This window comes from Python bivittatus, unplaced genomic scaffold (assembly GCF_059951505.1).
Source record: "Python bivittatus isolate LINGU-HERP-01145 unplaced genomic scaffold, Pbiv_v1 ctg000220_np1212, whole genome shotgun sequence".
NCBI lineage: Eukaryota > Metazoa > Chordata > Lepidosauria > Squamata > Pythonidae > Python > Python bivittatus.
Window position 1 is genome coordinate 19,347,005 of NW_028277048.1, and position 19,063 is coordinate 19,366,067.

The following is a 19,063-nucleotide window of genomic DNA, read 5'->3' on the forward strand; positions in this document are numbered from 1 at the left end:
CAATAAAGATCTAGGAATTTGGCTTGTATATCAGTATTATCTTCTTTGTCATCTCTGCTCCCCTTTTTCCTTTATAGACATTTTGGGAGGGTTAAAAATTCTGTATGTATTTGCTTAGGAACCATTTCGGTTTAAGAACAGTTTTAGTTGTGCTTAATGCTAAATAGTTGTGTGGTTTGTTTTTTAACAAAGGCCGGATTAAAAAAAATTACCATTCCAATAAAATAAATAAAATTACTTATTTAATTAGAGATAATCAGTATTTTTATTTCCAGGCCTCCATCAAAAGGAGTGTTTTATGTTTTTTTGCCTTTTTTCCAAAACGAGATACAACTTGCTGGCAAATAGGGCTAAATAAATCACTGCCTTCTACCAAAAAGATGAGAGATTCTGGAATTTTTAGAAAAGCATAACTTCTCCCCTTTTAATTTTTTCCCCAATGAATTGAGTTCCTTTCATTAAAGTGTGGGCAGCCTTCAATCCTATACATGGCCCAACCTCTTTCTGGGACCCAGAGCTTTTCCAAAACTGATGCCAAATTTCAGAAGCATAAAGTCCAAACCACAATGGTGTGATTTTGGGGTGGGGGGGGAGAGGAATGAAAAATAAAAGCTGTAAAATGGTGTGTGAAGCCTCCAGTAGGCTCAATATACTTATTTTATTTTAAAAAAAACTCAAATGCCCCAAAAGGGACTGAGAATTATAGCTGTGGACTTTTTGCGTGAAACAGAAAAAGATGAAATTATGACGTATGGCTTTGATGGTTAGAAAGAATACCGGATAATAGAAAAAAAAGGAAAGTTCTGTTGTAAACTTAGAGTAAGAGTTTAGTGTAAATTGATACTTATATCTGTTGTGAGGAAAGCCGGAAGCCATTCTTTTTTTGTATTTTTTCTTTTTTCTTTTTTGCACTTTTGACTTTGTTCTTTTCTTTTTCATTCTTTTCTTTCTCATTCTTTATCTTCTCTATTAGTTTTATGTTCGTTTTTATGACTCTTATCTTAAAAGCTAATAAAGTTATTTCATAAGAAAATTATAGTTGTGATCATTCTGATAACATCGGTGCTCCCCTCCTACAGCCACTAACAGCTGAAAAACAAGTAAGTGGAATTGCTGTTTCCCAGCCACAAAAACACCGCTTACCCTTTAATTAGGTTCTGAACTAGGAGAACTCAGTATTGTGGCATATTCCCTGGTTCAGCTGCATTCTGGAAGGTACTGCTAAAATACAACTGACACGAGCTTCAAGCTAAGAACAGAAGAGTATTTGTTAAGATACATTTGACAGACACTCATCTGATTTTGATTCTTTTCGGGAGCTTGCTTTATTTTTTACATATAAAGTAATACGCTACAATTCGGGCTGAGCATTAGAGCCAAAATTACCAAGGGAAAAGCAATTTGGAACAAGTTTAAGAGAGGTAGAATCAGACTTGTAATTATTGTCAGTGGACAGAAAATGAATCTGTGAAATAGAACACGTTTCTAACAAGATATGGTCCTTTTAGTTCATCCCAGCAAGTCTTATGTAACTTAGGGTTCCACAATTTTCAGGGATGATAGTGGTGAAGGTTTCAGTTAGTCTTAGACTGACATGCAGTACAAGAAATAAACTGAGTCGGAATGTACACAGGCAAGGCCAGGGTAAAAACTGATTTAATTTACATACTAATGCCTTTATATTTAAACTTGATTATTAAATACAATTACTAAGGTTACTCCTAATATATTTTAGGTTCTTTTTCTGTCCCATTAAATATTATAACTTGGTGGCTACTTCTGGAGGGGCTTTTGGATCCACATCCAAGGTTCTTGGGAGCCCTATGCAGGTCTCAACTTGTACAATCTGCAATACTGGACAATGATGTGGTTTTCTTTTTTTAAAAAACTGGCTAATTAACTGCAATCTTCTTTTATTTTAGAAACACATCTTGGTATTATCTAAGCAACCCTTTTCAGCAGGGCATCAGCAACCTTGAGCTGAAGAATAAGAAAATGCTCCCTCCAAATGTAGAAGTTTGGAACATACTACACAACATGTATGTCATATGATCTTTCAACACTATGGAGCAATTTACTAAGATACTGCCATCTCAAACTAAATACAAACTTCAGGTGAACTAAGATTGCAGCCATGAACAAATTGTTTCAATTAAGCATAACATGAGTGACCATTTTTGTATGCTGCAGAATTTAAGCTCTTTAAAATATGCCATAAATACATGTGTGTGTGTGTGTGTGTGTGACAGGAGGAAATTTCATAATAAAGCTCTGTGCACATACAGTTATGCCATTATCCCTGATCAAGCACATTTGATTTGCGATTTTCAAAAGCTGATTGTTTTAGTTTATATTAAATAAGCAACACTTTCCAAATGCAGTTCTAATATTGAGCAATCTCTCCTTTTTTGTCCTTTTTCCAGGCATTACATGAGCATTCAGGAACTACTTCGGTGAGTGATAATTTTTAAAAGCACTTGGGTGGATTTGGACCTCCCAAGCAACTTCCTCTTAAAAATAATCATTTGATTGGATCCCAATAAAACATTTGGAGCACTGAGTGATTATTTGATTGGCTGCAGAAATGGCTTACAGGTGCAGATACAGGTGTCCTGAAGCCCAATAATGGTCTGGCCTCCCACTCTGGCTTGTTCAGCAGTGGATCCCAGCAGGCGTGGCTAATCAGTGGCACCACTCCTATGGATAAGCTTGATACTTGCCCAAACTTGGAGGTCAGACAAAGAGCAAGCAGGTGTCATTTTTATCTAGTGACCAATCTAGTGAACATTGTATGGATGCAGGAAGAGCAGTGCAAGGATCAGCCTTGGTGGAAAAGGATGCAGCTGGAAAGTAGGGAGACGTGTCAGTCAGAGTCACTGCTGCTGGAAGAGGAGGAGGAGGAGGAATGCTGAAAAAAGACAGACAAACTTTTCAAGTGTCAAGTGTGGATAATTCTGACATAGAACAGCTAAAATTATTTTCATATATGCAGGTTTGCTATTTTACAGAACATTTCTCCTTTCTAATGACCACTACTGCCACGTTCTAGACATCTGAGGGCTGAGGCTGCGCATTTGAATTTCAACATCTCACTCTTTATACATTAAAAACATGGCAGTATTTTGCAAGCACTGGTTGCAAGGGAAAAAGAATCCATAGTGTTACTCCTTGTCAGTTCTGCAAGCCACATTAATGCTGAATAGAGCAGGAAGCCCCTTGGCAAGGTCTCAGTGGTACCTGTGGAACTTGATCTGGTTATTATTTATATGGCCATCCAACAACTTGTTTTCTGGACAGCTTAACAGAGCGGCAAAAAGAATAAAAACACAGTTTCATAGTGGTGTAAGAAGTGAGGCAATTGTTTATGGTACAGTTTGGTGATGGTGAAGCATATTTCACATAGTCTAGATTGTGTCTATTGCCTGCTTTTTTTTGCCCCACCAGATCTCTTCTGCCAGTCCTACATGTATGCCATATCCTTTATCTTCACATTCTCCAACTCTACTAGAGAACTGTAGGCCAGTAGTAAATGCCAAGCCATTTCAATCTGCAGAAATCACCAAGGGACATGATGCAGGGATGCAACCTTAAGTATTATCAATATGCACATAATATCCAGCTTTTTCTCTTCTTCACATCTAGTCTAGGTACAAACTGCAGGGGATGTCCCAAATCAGTGCCTGAGTAAGGTAAAAGAGCTAATTAATGGAAGTTTAATCTGGGCAAGAGGGAGGTACTGCTAGTGGATGATTGATAGACCCAGCTGAGTGGTGCTCCATCTGTTCTGAATCTGAAGGCTCTTGAAAAATCAGGCCCAGGGCCTGTTGATGCTCTTGGATCTATCCAGTCTATCCTGGGGCAGGGGAGGAATGCTGTTCCAAAGCGGCAGACCATGACTGAGAAGGATCCCTGTGGTCCCATATAACAATTACAATAATTACCTTCTTTCCTGGGAGGGTGGACCTGGACAGACCCTCTCTTTCAGATCTTACTGGGCAGGTGGAAGCCATTGGGGAAAGGCAGCCTTTTAGATCATTGAAGTTCTAAGCAATATAAGGCTTTAAAGGTAACAGCCAGGACCTTGAATTGCACTCTGGTAGCCAGTGCAGTTCCCAAAGTAGAGGTGTTACACGGCAGAACCTAGAGGCTCTGATCGCTACTTGAACTGCTGCATTCTGGACTAGCTGAAGCTTCCAAGTGGTCTTTGAGGACAGTCCCATTTAGAGTGCATTGCAATAATCCAAACAGAAGGCGACTAAAGTATGTCTGACTGCAGTGAGCAGACCTCCCAATCCAGGAATGGATATAGCTGGTGTAACTGGGCAAAGGCCCTTCCAGCCACAGCTGCCACCTGTTCTTCAAGCAGGAACCATGAATCCAGGAAGACTCACAAGTCACAAACCAACTCCCCACAACTCATCCAGTACCAAATGTGATATACCGTATCCCTGGTTTTGAAAGATTCCTGGCCTGAGAGGCACTTGTCTTGCTGGGATTATGCCTGAGCCTGTTCTTCCTCATCCAGATCCAAACAGCATGCAGGCACAACCACACCTCCTGTTCAGCCAGGAGTTGGGATATAAAGCTGAGTGTCATTCCCATACTGATGATACCTGACTCCATGCTGGTAGATGACAGACAGACAGCTTTAAATAGATACTAAGTAGGAGGAGCAAGTGTTTTGAACCCTACTGCACAGTGGAGGGCCCTAGGATTCAACATCTCCACTCTTCACTACCACTGACTAGTATCTTCCTCTCAGGAAGGAAACTCTGCAGTGCCTCCTTCTCCCTACAAAAGGAAGGCTGGAGACTGGATGATGATTATCTAATGTGCTGGGTCAAGCGATGGCTGCTTGGGGAGAGGGTGCACTGCCACCTCCTTCAAGGCAGGCAGAACCACTCCTTCTCTCAAGGATGTACTGACTACTGCCCTGACCCAGCCTCCTGGTACCTCCCTAGTGGTATTCACAAGCCAGGAAGGGCAGGATCCAAACCACTGGTGGCAGCACTAACATCACAAACAACTCTATCCACTTCCTTAAGATTAACAAGCTCAAACTCCTCCCACGTAACCTTAATTAGACATGGTTTCAATAATCTCAACCGGAGATGCCCAGCTGGTGGTGAACTCCAAGTAAATCTGAGCAATTTGATCCTCCAGTTATCTTGAAAATTCCTCAGAGAGGCCCAAGAAATACTGTTCAAGCCCATCATTCTCTAAAAGAATCTGGATGACTTTAAACAGGGCTGCCAGATAACAATTTATGTATACCATATGAGCTGGAAAAATACTGATATTTCACTGTTCTTATCGCCATGGCGTAGGCTCAAACCTGAGTTCTTACCTATGTTTGATCAGATCACACTTTGTCTTTAGCCAGTACCTCTCTAGTTGTCTCCTCTGCAGGAACTGATCATTAATAATTTATCAACTTTTTTCTAGAATGAAGTTTTATTCCTTCCCTAGTTTTATAAATGCACACCAGCCCTGAAGGTACAGCTTCTGCACAGATACTCTGTACAGAATGAGGTTTAAAAGAGAACTTCAGAAGGTGCATTTGCGTTCCATATGGCTGTCCAGAACCTGATGCCTTAACGTAATCATATTATGTTTAATTTTTTTTTCAAAAAGCAAAACTGTAGCTCCTTTGATTGTAGAGATGTGCTTCGGGGAAAATGGGTAGATAATATCAAGTAAAATAAAAGTGGGTTTTTAAAGATTGCCCTAGGCATGTCTCTAGTTAGACATGGAGCAACAGACACAAATCAGTAAGACGTGAATAGCTACCCCTCCCAGCCCAAATGCTGGTGCGGCACATGTCGCTCTCTCTCCAGCCAACACCAATTGGGTTGATCAGTTGTTTGGAGCACAGCCAGAGCAACAAAAGCAGTCTCTGTTTCAAATTGTCACTTCTCCGCTAATTGGTACATTGTTTTTGAAACGTTCCTTCATGCGTAGCTACAGTGCAAATTGGGAACCAAACCTCATTGGGCAGTGCTTCCCTTCCCCCCCAAACTCCAAGTCCCTCTGTTCTACCACCCCAAGGAGCTAATCCTAGATTCGAAATATGGATTCCAACCAAATAGCTTCTGAGATTTTCAGAAGATGCAAGATATAGCGACCTCTGATTTGAGACAAAGACGTCGTTTGGCACCAGCTGGAAGTAAATCATAGTTCCTAGTGCAGCCAAGGTTTGCCCTTCCACTCTTCTACTGACCTTTCCATGCAGCTTATGGTGTTTGTGTGGTTTATGCATCTTATGTGCCTTCTTCATCTTCTTCTTCATCTTTTTGGCAGCTTTCTTGTCCATCACACAAGTCCCCACAGCAGCAGCCCCAGGCAGCAAAGGATTGATTCCTATTCCTCCGGGCATACCCGGAGCAGGTGGGGGCAAAGGACCACCAGGCAGCATAGGCTGATGACCAGGATATGGGGGCTGAATGGGATGGCCTGGTGGATAGGCAGGTTGCCCTGGGATCCCTACTGGGGGGACAGGGTAGGAGCCAGCAGGCATAGGGCCTGGAGGGAATGCAGGGTTCACAGGAGGTGGGTATGCAGGATTGACACCAGCTGGGTAAGAAGGGTTGGGGGGACAGACTGCTCCAGAGTAGGCACCTGGCTGCCCTAAAATGGAAAGTAAGAAGAAAAAACAATAGAGCTGCTACCCGGTGAAACAAATCCAGCTGCAACCATCTTTGTGCCTATCCCTGAAGGGCTAATTTGCTCATAGAATCTCCAGTTATAATTCGTAGCTTTGGACAAACCAAAATTCTATACACAGCTCAAGTCCTTCCTAACCCCCTACACCCATATGCTGCTAATCTTGCTTTTCTCAAACTGATGTATTCCATGACACTGTCTTGCCATTACAGGAAAGCCCAATACATTTGGATTAAGATCAGGTTGGGAAAGGCTAGTCTCATCTTCAACTCGTGATGCACGCAAATAGCACCAGATCATACTTTCCCACAGTTTTGCAGAGTGCTCAGTGGTAACCATAAAACCCCTCAATTCAGTAGATTCTCACCAAATGGCAATTGCAAAGACCTTTGCTCTTTGAGCAACATCATAAAGATGCTTTGGCTTGGACGTCCGTTGTAAATTGAATCTATCCAAAGATGACCAAATGTGAAAGCAAGCCACCATCAGCAAATGAAGTTCTTAGGTTCCATCTCTTAAGCATATTCAAGGTGCACATCTGGGAGACCGTGACAAAGGATTCCTTTGTGCATGTGCATTTTAACCTTAAGCACGTCTCTTAAAAGCAAGATCCAAATGAGCCAACTGTGAATAGACAAAGCACTCAGCCAATGTAGAGGAGTGAATCTGGCATGCAGTGGTAAGGAAAACACACAGGAAGTTCTTCCACAGATTACTGGAGACAAACTAATTCAGTTGCAGGAAGTGGGCTGGCTGAAGTTAATTGCAACCGGCCATAAATGTCTGCAACTTGCTTCTGGACAGATTTCCTTTCCAGAGGAAATTTGCAAGAGTTCTGCCACCAGTGTGCTAATGCTGATACATTGACAATGTAAGAGACAACAAAAGGACACTGAAGGTGTTGTGACAATTACCAAGTCATTAAAACAAAGGAAAAGAGACAGACAGACAGCTATTAAAGACCATGGCAACAAATGTATGATTCAACAAAGAGCATGCATTCCAAACCTTTATGGAAGGCTGCCAAATGCTGGTCTCCATTAAAACCTCCAGTCACAAGGCCAGCTACTTGCCCAGATAGATTTAATAGGCAATGACATTCTGTACTTGATTTGTGCTTTTAGAGAAGTATCCTAGCAAATCCCATTAGATCTCCTTCCCCTTTTTACCTGCATTGGGATCCCACATGGTCCTCCACAAGAGAAGAATCTGTCAACGGAAGGGAGAAGACAGAGTAAGCCCAACAGTGTAAAACGAGAAGGCCATCAGCTCTGCATGAACCACCTCTGGGGAAAGATGCAATGAAGCCATTTTCTGTCCAGTCATTCTCTAGAGTCGCACGCAGCAGATATTTTGGGTTTACATAGTTTGCTTTCATCACAGTTTCTGAACAAATTATAGTGGCCTGTTTCATTTATAAAGCCAAACCATAAATCATGGGTTATAAACAATAATGGTTGATTTCACAGATCTCATTAAGAAAAAATCACCACCACCAGAGTACAAAATATGATGTGTGAATTCAGCAAGGAGTACTAATCAAGGAGAAGCTGATGGGAAAGAATAATTTGGGAAAATAGCACAGTGAATTTCAGGATTCTTGACTTTTTTTTCCAATTTTTCTTTTAGCATTTCTAGTTCCAACTCACACCAATTTAAATCATATCCTTAACAGCATGATAGAAAATGCACTAAAATACTAGAAAGTATTTTTTAAAAAAATATGAAACGAATCTTTCCAATATTCATGTTTCATACCAAGCTCTCAGTATTTTTAAAGAATGATGAAAAAAGGTTTTCCTACATTCTGAATTTTGAAACACTCAAAGCTACCCATCATTTATTCCCTTTTGGGGTAAATAATGTTATATAAAGTGCAGAAAAAGATAAAGTTGTAGTGAGCAAAAGAAATTAAAGACAGGAGATAAGAGGAAAAAAGGGCAATCTAAACCCAGTTTACAAACATCATTCACGATAACCTTTCATCCTTTTCTGCCCTTGAAACCATCTTTGCTTCCACTACATCCATGCACCACACTGCCCTTTGCTCTTTAAACTTTTTACCTCTCTCCTTTTAGGGTCTCCTTCAACCATAACTTTCTCGATTTTCACCCTTCACATATTTGTTTTGTGATTCATACATCATTTATTCTCTCTATATGACTATCCCACCTCAATGAACTTCTTTTATACTGGTCACCCGTTTATTCATCTACATTCATTCAGCACTCATTCATTCTTAAGCCTATTCCTTGTTTTAACATACAGTACACACTTCTTTAATTAACCCATATTCACTGCATTCAAGTTCCTTTTGTTTCTCCCCCCATACCCAACTTCCACTTCCTTATAGCAAAGTGACCAGAAACATGTTCTTTTTGCTTCTTTCAATCAACGTTCATTTGTCACAACAGGCCACGTACTACCTACTACCATTCTATCTGCATTTGCATATTTTAAAATTTCTCTATCCATTTTCCAATCTTTAGCAAAGATTCTACGAAGGTATACAAATTCATGCACTTGTTCTAGGCATTTATGTGTAACTTGCAATTATACACTCCATTTTCTCAGTCAGACACAGTCATTTTCAGATCCATATTCCTTGTTGCATCATACTGTTGGTCATGTCCTCAGTCAACTACACAGTATTTCCTGTATACAAAAGTGCACACACTCCTGACAAACACACCTACAAAGTCACCACAATCATTTCTTACACATTTGTGCAAAAATATATTAAGCAACCAAGGGGACATCACACATCCCTGTCTTACCTCCTGGTCAATGCGAAACAATTTGTTAAGCATTCCGAATATTCTAACACTTGATTTCCATCATATGCTACAATTATCACATACGGCAACCCATTTTCAATTGTTTTTGTATGTTCTGTAATTCAAGTGTACTCATTTTATTATATGCTTTCTCTAAATAAAAAAAAATGCAATAAACTTTCTGTCTCATGATCACTTACCTGGCATAAAGTTGCAGACCATGTCCCACATTTTGTTTATTGTTACCTCTTGAACTCTTTCTACGTAAATTCTGCCAAACACCTTGCCAAGCACTTTGATTAAACTGTGCTTTCTGAATTCACACTTCCTACTGTACAGGAGAATAATTATGGCATTCTTCACAGACATGTTAAACTAGCTACACAGCCACTCTGTACACAAACCATTTCATATTTTAACATTCTTCCATCTACACCTGCAGTCTTGTTCAACAAATTCACAGAGCCAATTAAAATAACTTTTCCCTCAAACAGTTCAACAAATTCACAGAGCCAATTTAAAATCACTTTTCCCTCAAACATTTACAGTGTACATTTCAGTTCCATGTTTTGACATATCACTATCATTCCCAAACGTATTTCTAAACTACACCATCCAACATCCCACTTGTTACAGTTTAATTTGGGTCTCCCCCCCGCCCCAGCTTTCCCCACAGAGTTGTTATTGTGGGGAAAAAAGAGGAGGAAGGACTACTGGGTATGACACACTGACCTGCTGAATGAAAGGCAGGATATGAAATAAATAATTACTTAAATAAAATAATTTCAGCACTTTTGTTTTTAATTCTATTATCTCTGCTGGAGGTTTCTTCCTTAGCCATTTTCACCCACTTTGAAAACAATCCTTTTTCTTTCTATACGTATCACTCCACATTTTCTCCATCTCTTTCTTATTCCTTCCTTATTCTCCTTGATTACATTTGTAGCCATTATCTTTTTCTCCCTAAACACATTATACCATATCTTTCTCTCATCCTAATTTTTTGCAGGAATCATTCCCTTCTGTTTTTTCTCACGGGCCCATGAAGCATTATTTCTCATATTCCCCATTAGCATGCCTACAGACTTCTGTTTTCTAAAAAAAAAAAAAACTTTTAGAAATCTTAGCACTTTTGCCACTGATGTGTTACTCAAACGAGATTAAAACATTTAGTATTGGATTGAACATTCAGGGCAACAAATATATTATTTCAAATGTTTAGAATTCCTTTCAGTCTTGGGGTCCTGAAGGTATCCCTGAAATGATTTAAATACAAAACACTACATTCTTTTAACAACGTCCTAACGATTCCAGAGTAAATATGGCAGTTTTCATTTCTAATCACATTCACATACCGCATACCCAAAACAACATTTAAAAGGACAAAGTAGAATTAGCATCCTCCAGTTTTAAGGTCTTAATGTTCCAAGGCCAAATGGTGGGAACACACATCAACCAATACGTTTCCATCAAAGCAAATCAATTTTGTGATTGCAATTAAACTAAAAGAATACATGACTGAAACTTGGCCAGGAAAGCTACATAAATTACTCTGCATTAGATTTAAGGAGGATAAAAGCCCCACTCTTTTTCACTTACTGAATCCAAAGAGGTTAACAATTTTCATGCCAAATACATTTAGATCCTCCGTTACAATATGCTTCTCACGCACACTCCTTTACTTATGCCTTGCTACAGGGGTGAACTGACTGCCAATGCCATTCTGACAGATCCTCAACCTGACACACAGGATGATTCCCTCCTTAGCCATCTCTGCATTGAAACACACTGTCCTCCCTGAAATGGTCATGGTTAATGCACACATTTCCCCTCTATGAACATTTGCACTACTGGCATTGCAGGCATTTGGGCTCTACAGGACAATATGGAGAAACTTCCAAATGTTGCAGGTCAGGTAACTATTTGCAGCTAAAGAAGCAGCAGATTAATAGTGTTGAAAAGAACTTTATCTACATCATCTCAATAGTTCTTCCAACTTTATTAAAACTAACATTATCCCTATGTGATGCAACAAGTATGTTGAGGGAATGAGAATACAGTATAGGCTTGTTTAAGGCAGGATTTTACAAGAGAAATGCCTAGCACACAAACTAAGCATTTTAGCTAATATCCTTGTGCTTTCTGAACTGAAGGCGCTTCTAAACAAGAATGTAAGCCTACATTTTTGTAAGATACAGTAAGCTTTCAAGTATGATTTGGATCTGAAATGTTTATTCATTTATTCATCACATTTATAAGCCACCCATCTCATCACAACTCTGGGTGGCACACAAATTAAAACAACATTCAATACAGCAAAAACCATAAGAAGGCAAAAACCTGGGGATTAGCACACTAATAAATCCTCCCCCCAGGCATCTACAGTACTTCCCAATCTGGCACTTGGGGAAAGATCTTCAAGGCTCAAAGGATGGGAGGGTTGGGGGTATCTTAAACCTCTGGGGGGCAGGCCCATGACAGAGAAGACAGACTGCCTGGATCCCATCAGATGACACTGTTTTAAGGATGGGACCTGCAACATGCCCACTCTATCAGATCTTACTGGACAGACAGAAACAACAGGGGAAAGGCAGTTCTTCAATTAGCCAGGGATAGACCCACTCCCATTTTGCAGTTGTAAACACTTACAAACATGCATATATAATTAAACAAAGAAGGCTGAAAAAATCCAGATGGCAAAAGCTCTGCTGTCTAGTGATAATCTGGATTTTTGCAGCCTAGATATGATAACCCTCATTACAAACCAGCACTATATTTTTAAACAAATCTGTAAAAGGTCTTTGTAAAAAGAAGTGTTTTAAGCCCCCTCCTGTCTGTAACAGGGAGGACACCAGCCTCAACTTAGCTGTAAATTATTTCATAGTCTAGAAAGAGCTGCTGATATTAAGCATATCTGTTGTGGGAATGGCAAACAGTGTCGTTTGACAATCTCAACAATTGTTATAATTCTCATCTGAACCATTCTTAGAGTAGTCTTTCTCAATTTGTGCTTTCCAGCAGTGTTGGAATGATGATTCCCAGAATTACTGGTTGGGTATTTCAGAAGTTACAAACCCAGCACTGGCTTTGACCATTTTACTAAAATGTAACTTACAGAAGGCATCAGATTATAATGTTTTTATCATTTCCAAAGAGTTTTTCCAATGCCTAGGATCAAAGGTATAAATTATTCTCCTCCCTGTTTCATTTACTAGAACAAAGCAGCCAACCCCTTCTTGTGGACTCTGTAATACTCTGTAGTAATTAAGTATTTGCATTAATTAGATATCCTTCTCCTGCTGTTGCCGATAAGGACATTGGGTCTTCCAATATGAGGTTGAGCTCAGTAAGTTAGAAACAAAATCACGTTTTGATCAATCAGGTCTACAAAACTAAAGAAGTTATGAAATGCTTATGCAAAGCTAGCACATACACCTATTATTAGCATGCTCAAGCAAATGAGAAGGGAAACAAAGGGAGGCAAAGAACTCAGCTGAAATTCAGAATCCAGAAAAGATATCAACTGGTAGAAACTTGCAGTCAGTACAATATTTGATAATCATTTAATAATATGATTAAACTAACCAGACTACAATTCTTTACCCCCCCCTTAAAGTTGATCTGTTAGAAATGTGGGATTTTAGAAAAATTTGAATCAGAATTTTTTCCTACAGAAATGACTATTATTGTAATTAGTATTTGTCTCAATTTCCATAATCTGCACAAGGTTTGGACTACATTATTTGATGTGGAAAAAAATAAATCTTGTCTATTTTATGAGATCTGAAGAAACTAAGAGCTTTGAATGAACTTTTTCTTCTGGAGTGCTGAAAATAACACTGGGTAATAGGCAATAAAATAATATGCAATTACAATGCACATTTAGCTTCTCAATTTTTTAATATAATCATCTAAAAGCAAAAAGCATACAACTTTGAAACTACCAAATCTGTCAGAATTGTGGACAATTTTGACTCTGAAAAATCTGCAGCCCACATCTCTTGTCACAGGTGGGACTGTCTTCTGAACATCACATATGAGACTGTGTCTCACTAGAAAACATTCAAGTAGAAGATATGAATTGTGTGCAGGGAGAAAGTATGCCTACACAAGCACATTTTTCTGGATAAAGTTTTATGATACTTTGTTCATCTTCAGAAAATGTTAAGTGGGCCATTTACTGAAATTAAGTGAAATAGGGAAGAGTGTGTGGGATCTGCAATCAGGGCAAGTCAGCTCAGATGGGAAATAAAGCAAACTCTACTATGAAATTTCCAGGTTACAACAGTTATGTATGTGAATACTGCACATGGAACTGGATTCAAGTTGTAAGTGTGCTATACATTCTCAAACTCCTGTTTTGAACACTGGAATGTGAACCTCTTACATGACTGCTGAAAGAGTGAGGCATAAAAGAGTTTCTGCTTTAGGAACAGGTCTAACAAAAATTAGCACCACAAGCAGGACTGAAAGATATACTAATCCAAACAGGGAAGATAAAAAATTGAAGTCCTACCAGAAAACAAACAAACTTAATCACATATGTAGCTAATCTTAAACCATATTACTGTAATGGCTATATACTCACCACCCTATTTGTATTTTTGGCTTCCCATATGCATCTGGTTTGCCACTCCAATGGGCCTTTGAGTTGATTCAGCACAACACTTACTCTGCTTACTGGATAGTAACAGACCACAGCCTGGATTCAAAGCCTAGTTCAGTTATTTATTTGATTTATATCCATCATTTCTCCAGAAGATCTGCCCAGTGTCACTTTATAACAATCACCCTTTGAGACAGGCTGGGTCAAGAGAGAGTGATTGGCCTCCATCACTCAGCCCCTGATGCTGCATTTTAACCTGAGACTCCCTTATTCTAATGCAAACTCTAATCACCACAATAACTTTCCTTGCAATGAATAAAGGGTAGCTCAGGGTATCTAATTCCAAGTTCTCCATGTGCAAAATGGAAATTGTAAAATGGATTGTTTCCTAGAAAATTACTGGTATTAAGAAATGGACATTGCCATAATGTCTACTGCAGAAGGCTGTATATAATCTTGGAATAGTGATTGTTTGGCAACTAAATATAAGTCAACAATTTGATGTGGCTAGAAAAAAAAGGCAAATGCAGTTTCAAGCTGCATCCACAAAAATATAGTTTCCAAATTACAAGAAATAATCATTATCAGACCCCACCTTGAGTATCTGCACACTACTAGTTCTTCACACTACGCTTTAAGAAGAATTCAGACAAGAAAACAAGCTCAGAGAAGGGAAACAAGGATGATCAGAAGTTTGGAAACTAAAGCCTATGAAGAAAGAAGGAATATAACAACACCAAATACCTGAAAGGATTTCACAGAAGAAGGTAAGACTTATTCTCCATTGTTCCAGAGTACAGGCTCATAAATAATTGTATTAAGCTATAGAAAGGTAGATTTTGTTTGAATGTTATGGGGGGGAAAATCTACCAATGAGAACTATTTGGCAGTGGGTCTAAAGACCAAGATGGCTGAGGGGTTGCCCTTCATTGGAAGTCTTCAAGCAGAGGCTACACAGCATTTAGTAGGGGTGGTTCAATCTGGATTCTAGCACTGGCTGGAGGTTGGATGTCATGGCCTCTTCCAATCTATGATTCTGCAGACCCAAGTCCTTCATTGCATAATTTTAACATCTCCTCTCCTTTACTTATCTGCTTGCTCATATCTTGCTCTTACTTACCCAACACAGACTCCCTAAGTAAAGCCTATATTCTTTTACACAGGATATACCTACACTGTTGACATAAAACACCAGCTAGTGGAACTAGAAGCCAAATGTAACCTGTGCCCACCCACTTCCAGGCTGTTCCATGCCATCCCCCTCTCAATTTTCAGCCGCCCCCCAACAGCCATCCAGCATCCTGCATTTACTGAACACATTCGGCAAGTTGGGGGCCAATTTCCCAAAACTTCTTGTACTTTTACCACTTTTAGGGTTCTCCAAGGTTTTTCCTCCCTTACAACATTTTGGCTACATACACTCAAGAATGAGTCTGTTTCTAACATCTAGGGTTTTAGCCTGGACCTCTTTAAGAGTCTGTGATACTCTAAGGGGCAGTGAAGTGAACTAGACGTCACCAGTTAAAAATCTCACCTTTAGAAGGACGCAATGAGAGAGTAACTCCAAGCCTCAGTACCACATCAGCAGGGATTACTAGAGGCCCATCACCAGAATTAGTGCGTGTGTAATACTTAAGTGCTCTGAAATATTATTTAATGTGCTTATAATTACTAATAACATGATTATATTCCTCAGACTAAAGATGAGTCATAGCTCTACGTCGGTGTTTTTCAAACTTAGCCACTTTAAGATGCGTGGACTTCAACTCCCAGAATTCCCCAGCCAGCAAGCTGGCTGGGGAATTCTGGGAGTTGAAGTCCACGCATCTTAAAGTGGCCAAGTTTGAAAAACACTGATGTCAATCTACTGTCTCCAATTTGACTTTCTAAAAAAAGTGCTGAACTTTTGTAGGCGTGGCAATCCCGCTACTGTAACTGAGAGGTAAAAATTGGGGGAATCTAACCCGATTAGCACCCGAACCGAGGTGGACTCTTAGCCCCAGCAAGGATGTCCTGAAAGCTGCATTTCCAGGTAAGCGCGCAGGGCCCGTTCCCACTTGTCCTCCCGTGGGGGTAAGACCACCGCAAGCCCACAGCCACCAGCCTCAGCTCCCTTTTGTTGCTGCCTTCTCAAGGCGTGGGGCCGCAAGCCAGCGAATCCATGCACGCAGCTGGTTTACGGTTCCACGTCTTAGGAACCCAGTGAGTGGATTCAGTAAAAGGGGGCTTAAACTAGCCATGGCTAGATGTGTCGGGCCAACACCTTATGCCCACACCCCGCGGGGGGGGGAAACCACCCATTTTCCTTCACAAAAGAAGAAATCGACGACCCCGAACAGCCAATCCCACCCAAAGAAAAGTTAACTACCTTCCGAGCCTCTCCCGGCTGCGGCGCCCTCTTAACTGCTCGAACTATCGCTTCCTGGAACCTTTTGCACCTGACACCATTTCCAAGCTGCTCAGTCCCATTGGCTCGGCATGCTCCTTTCCAACTTTCCATTGGCCGGGAGCGACGTCCGTCAGAGATCGCGTCTCCATCACCCCGCCTTCCTCTAATCGCTTTTCGGGCAGGAGTCGCTGGGAGGAAAAGCGGGGGGGGGGGGCTTGCTACCGGGGCTGTGTCCGGCTTAAAGTCTTTCAGTTGACGGGCATCTCTTTTACTTCCGTTCAGATCTTGAGATAGAAGTTACACTTGCAGGGGGTGAGGGCGCAGAGGTTTGAAGCTGCACAAGCCATCGGGGCGAACCATTTCTTGCTTATCTGATGTTAGTGGAAAAAAATGATGTATTGATCACTGGTTTTGTATATTAAAGAATTGTTTTAATAGGAATGATAGTAAAATAGATAAAACAAAGATAAGAGATTAAAAGCAATATAATTACTGGTATATTTACAATGTTTGATAGTCGGAAACCACATTTTAAATGGTTTTTTTTCCCCTTTTTTGTTTTTTCCCCTCTCCCTCTTTTTTCCCCTCTTCTTCCTTCTTTCTTTCTTTCTTGCATAAGTCCTTGTCAGATTTATGTTTGTAGATCTTAATTTTCTATATTACTTCTTGTACATACAATGCATGTATATAGCATTTTATAATAAAGATATATACAAAAAAATTATATATTAAAAAAAAAGCAAAAGCCATTGGGGCAGATGACCAGAGCGGAAAAGGAGAGTCCTTGTGGCCTCAGTTCCCTCCAGTGCCTCTACTAAAAATTAAAATCTCCTTGGGCAGATCCCTGACGTTTTCTTGGCGAAGATGGCTTGTCACTGCCTTCTTCCATGATGCTTTTCAATTACTCAGGCTAGGCCAGTGTTTCTTAAAGAGGGGTCTGATTTCCTTGCCAGATATTGAAGATATTTGCAGAAAATTGAAACAATATCACTTTTCTCATTGTTATTTTTCATTTCTTGTAAATACAGGTTTTCTCATGAAAACTTTTGTGTTATTATCGAATGGGTTCGAAATTGCTATTTTTATATGATCCAATAATATTCTATGAATTTTCATTGGTAATATGGTAAATGTAGATAAATATAACCCATATGAACAAAAGCTGTTTTTAAACATAATTTTAATCATTTTAATAATTTAATTTTAATTAATTAATAATTTTAATTATTTAAATAATTAAATAAATTAATAATTTTAATAATTTTAAACATAATTTTTACAAGTGGAGAGGGGTCCTGAGAGCAAAAGGTTTGAGAAACACTGGTCTAGACTAACTGGTAAAGTTGTTGATGGCCTTGCTGGGACTAAGGTTTAGTGGTGGTTGATGGAGGATGATGTGTACCAACACCAACTCTAGCTATGTGTCAGAAAGTGTTACAGGATGCTTCCTAAAAAATCCAAGAGCTTAGTAAGTATTTTTTTTTTCCATTCTGAGCATTTTGTTTAATGTACGAAAACAGGTTAAATGGACACGTCCCTTTGCATAATTCCAAAAGCAGCATATAAATCTTGCCTATTTTTTTATTTAATTTGGAGAAAATAGAAAGCAAGACAGCAAAGAGATCTTATGTATATTATAGGACAATGAAGCCTGATGTAACAATGAATAATAGGCATGAGAACTAGCACTAGCAGTGAAGGCTGGGCTTTTGCAGAAGGGAAATCATAAGTGGTTAAGCCATGTATGAGCTTTGCTTTAGCTGTGCCTAAGCCTATGGAAATAGATTTCTATACAGCAGGGTTCTTCAACCTTGGCAACTTTAAGACGTGTGGACTTCAACTCCCAGAATTCCCCAGCCAGCTTCAATTCTGGGAATTGAAGTCCACACGTCTTAAAGTTGCCAAGGTTGAGGAACCCTGCTATACACCACATTGTATATAATCAGGCTGACAAGAGATGAGCAAGCATGGATCCATTAGAAACCATTCTCATCTCCCAAAATCCTATATACACTTATCTCAGTCCTGTTTGACTTATTTCAGAGTCAATGTGAATGAAACTGCTTGTACCACCCAGGAAATCTGCCAGGGCTTATCTATGGAGCAGGGTCCAGAGGGTGGTTTTCTAAGGGTCATTTCCTATCTGAAGCCCGTTCTCCTTCCTGTAAGTATGTAGGCCCGTACAAAGAGGGGGTCTCTGCTTGATGTTGAGGAGGAAAGGAGTGGCTTTCTGTGCCTCTGCTCACACACTGAATTAAGCCATGCTTTCTTTAACCATAGCAACCCCAACGGACTGGATTCACATAGCACACTAAGCCTTCAAACATGGTTTATAACCACATATTAACTTGGAGACAAGCAATGCTGAATTGCATTACAGAGTAATGTGTTGTGTGAACTAGGTCTCCATGCAACGGGTAAAACTACTCCCAGAAAGATGGGTGTACTCTTATAGTCATAGAAATACTGTAAGTCAGTAAATAATCGAGAAAGCAAGCCAAGGCCAATTGTGACCCCCAACTCTGGCTTTCCCAACTGGGGTTTGCTGGGGTTGCCAGGGTTTTGTGAGCGAGCATGCTGGAAAAAAAGAAACATTGCTTCCTGACCTTGGTGCACCGTGCAATGCTA

General features: G+C 39.9%; 1 protein-coding gene across 1 annotated transcript; it reads right to left on the minus strand.

Annotated features, from left to right (window-relative positions):
• Positions 1-1,297: 1,297 nt before the first annotated feature.
• PRR13 (proline rich 13) lies at positions 1,298-16,539 on the minus strand. The gene is made up of 4 exons (XM_088138037.1): positions 16,415-16,539; positions 7,833-7,872; positions 6,221-6,627; positions 1,298-2,908 (listed from the first exon to the last, which is right to left on the minus strand). Exons 2-4 carry the CDS (start codon positions 7,849-7,851, stop codon positions 2,864-2,866), a joined length of 471 nt encoding a protein of 156 aa, XP_087994163.1. The 5' UTR covers positions 7,852-7,872; positions 16,415-16,539; the 3' UTR covers positions 1,298-2,863.
• Between the last annotated feature and the right edge of the window lie 2,524 nt (positions 16,540-19,063).

Bases quoted from the DNA above. Each gene is read 5' to 3' on its own strand.
- PRR13 (XM_088138037.1), bottom strand. The intron at 2,909-6,220 runs GTCAGTAGAAGA...GTCTTTTTTCAG, and splicing joins ACCATAAGCTGCATGGAAAG to CATTCCTCCTCCTCCTCCTC.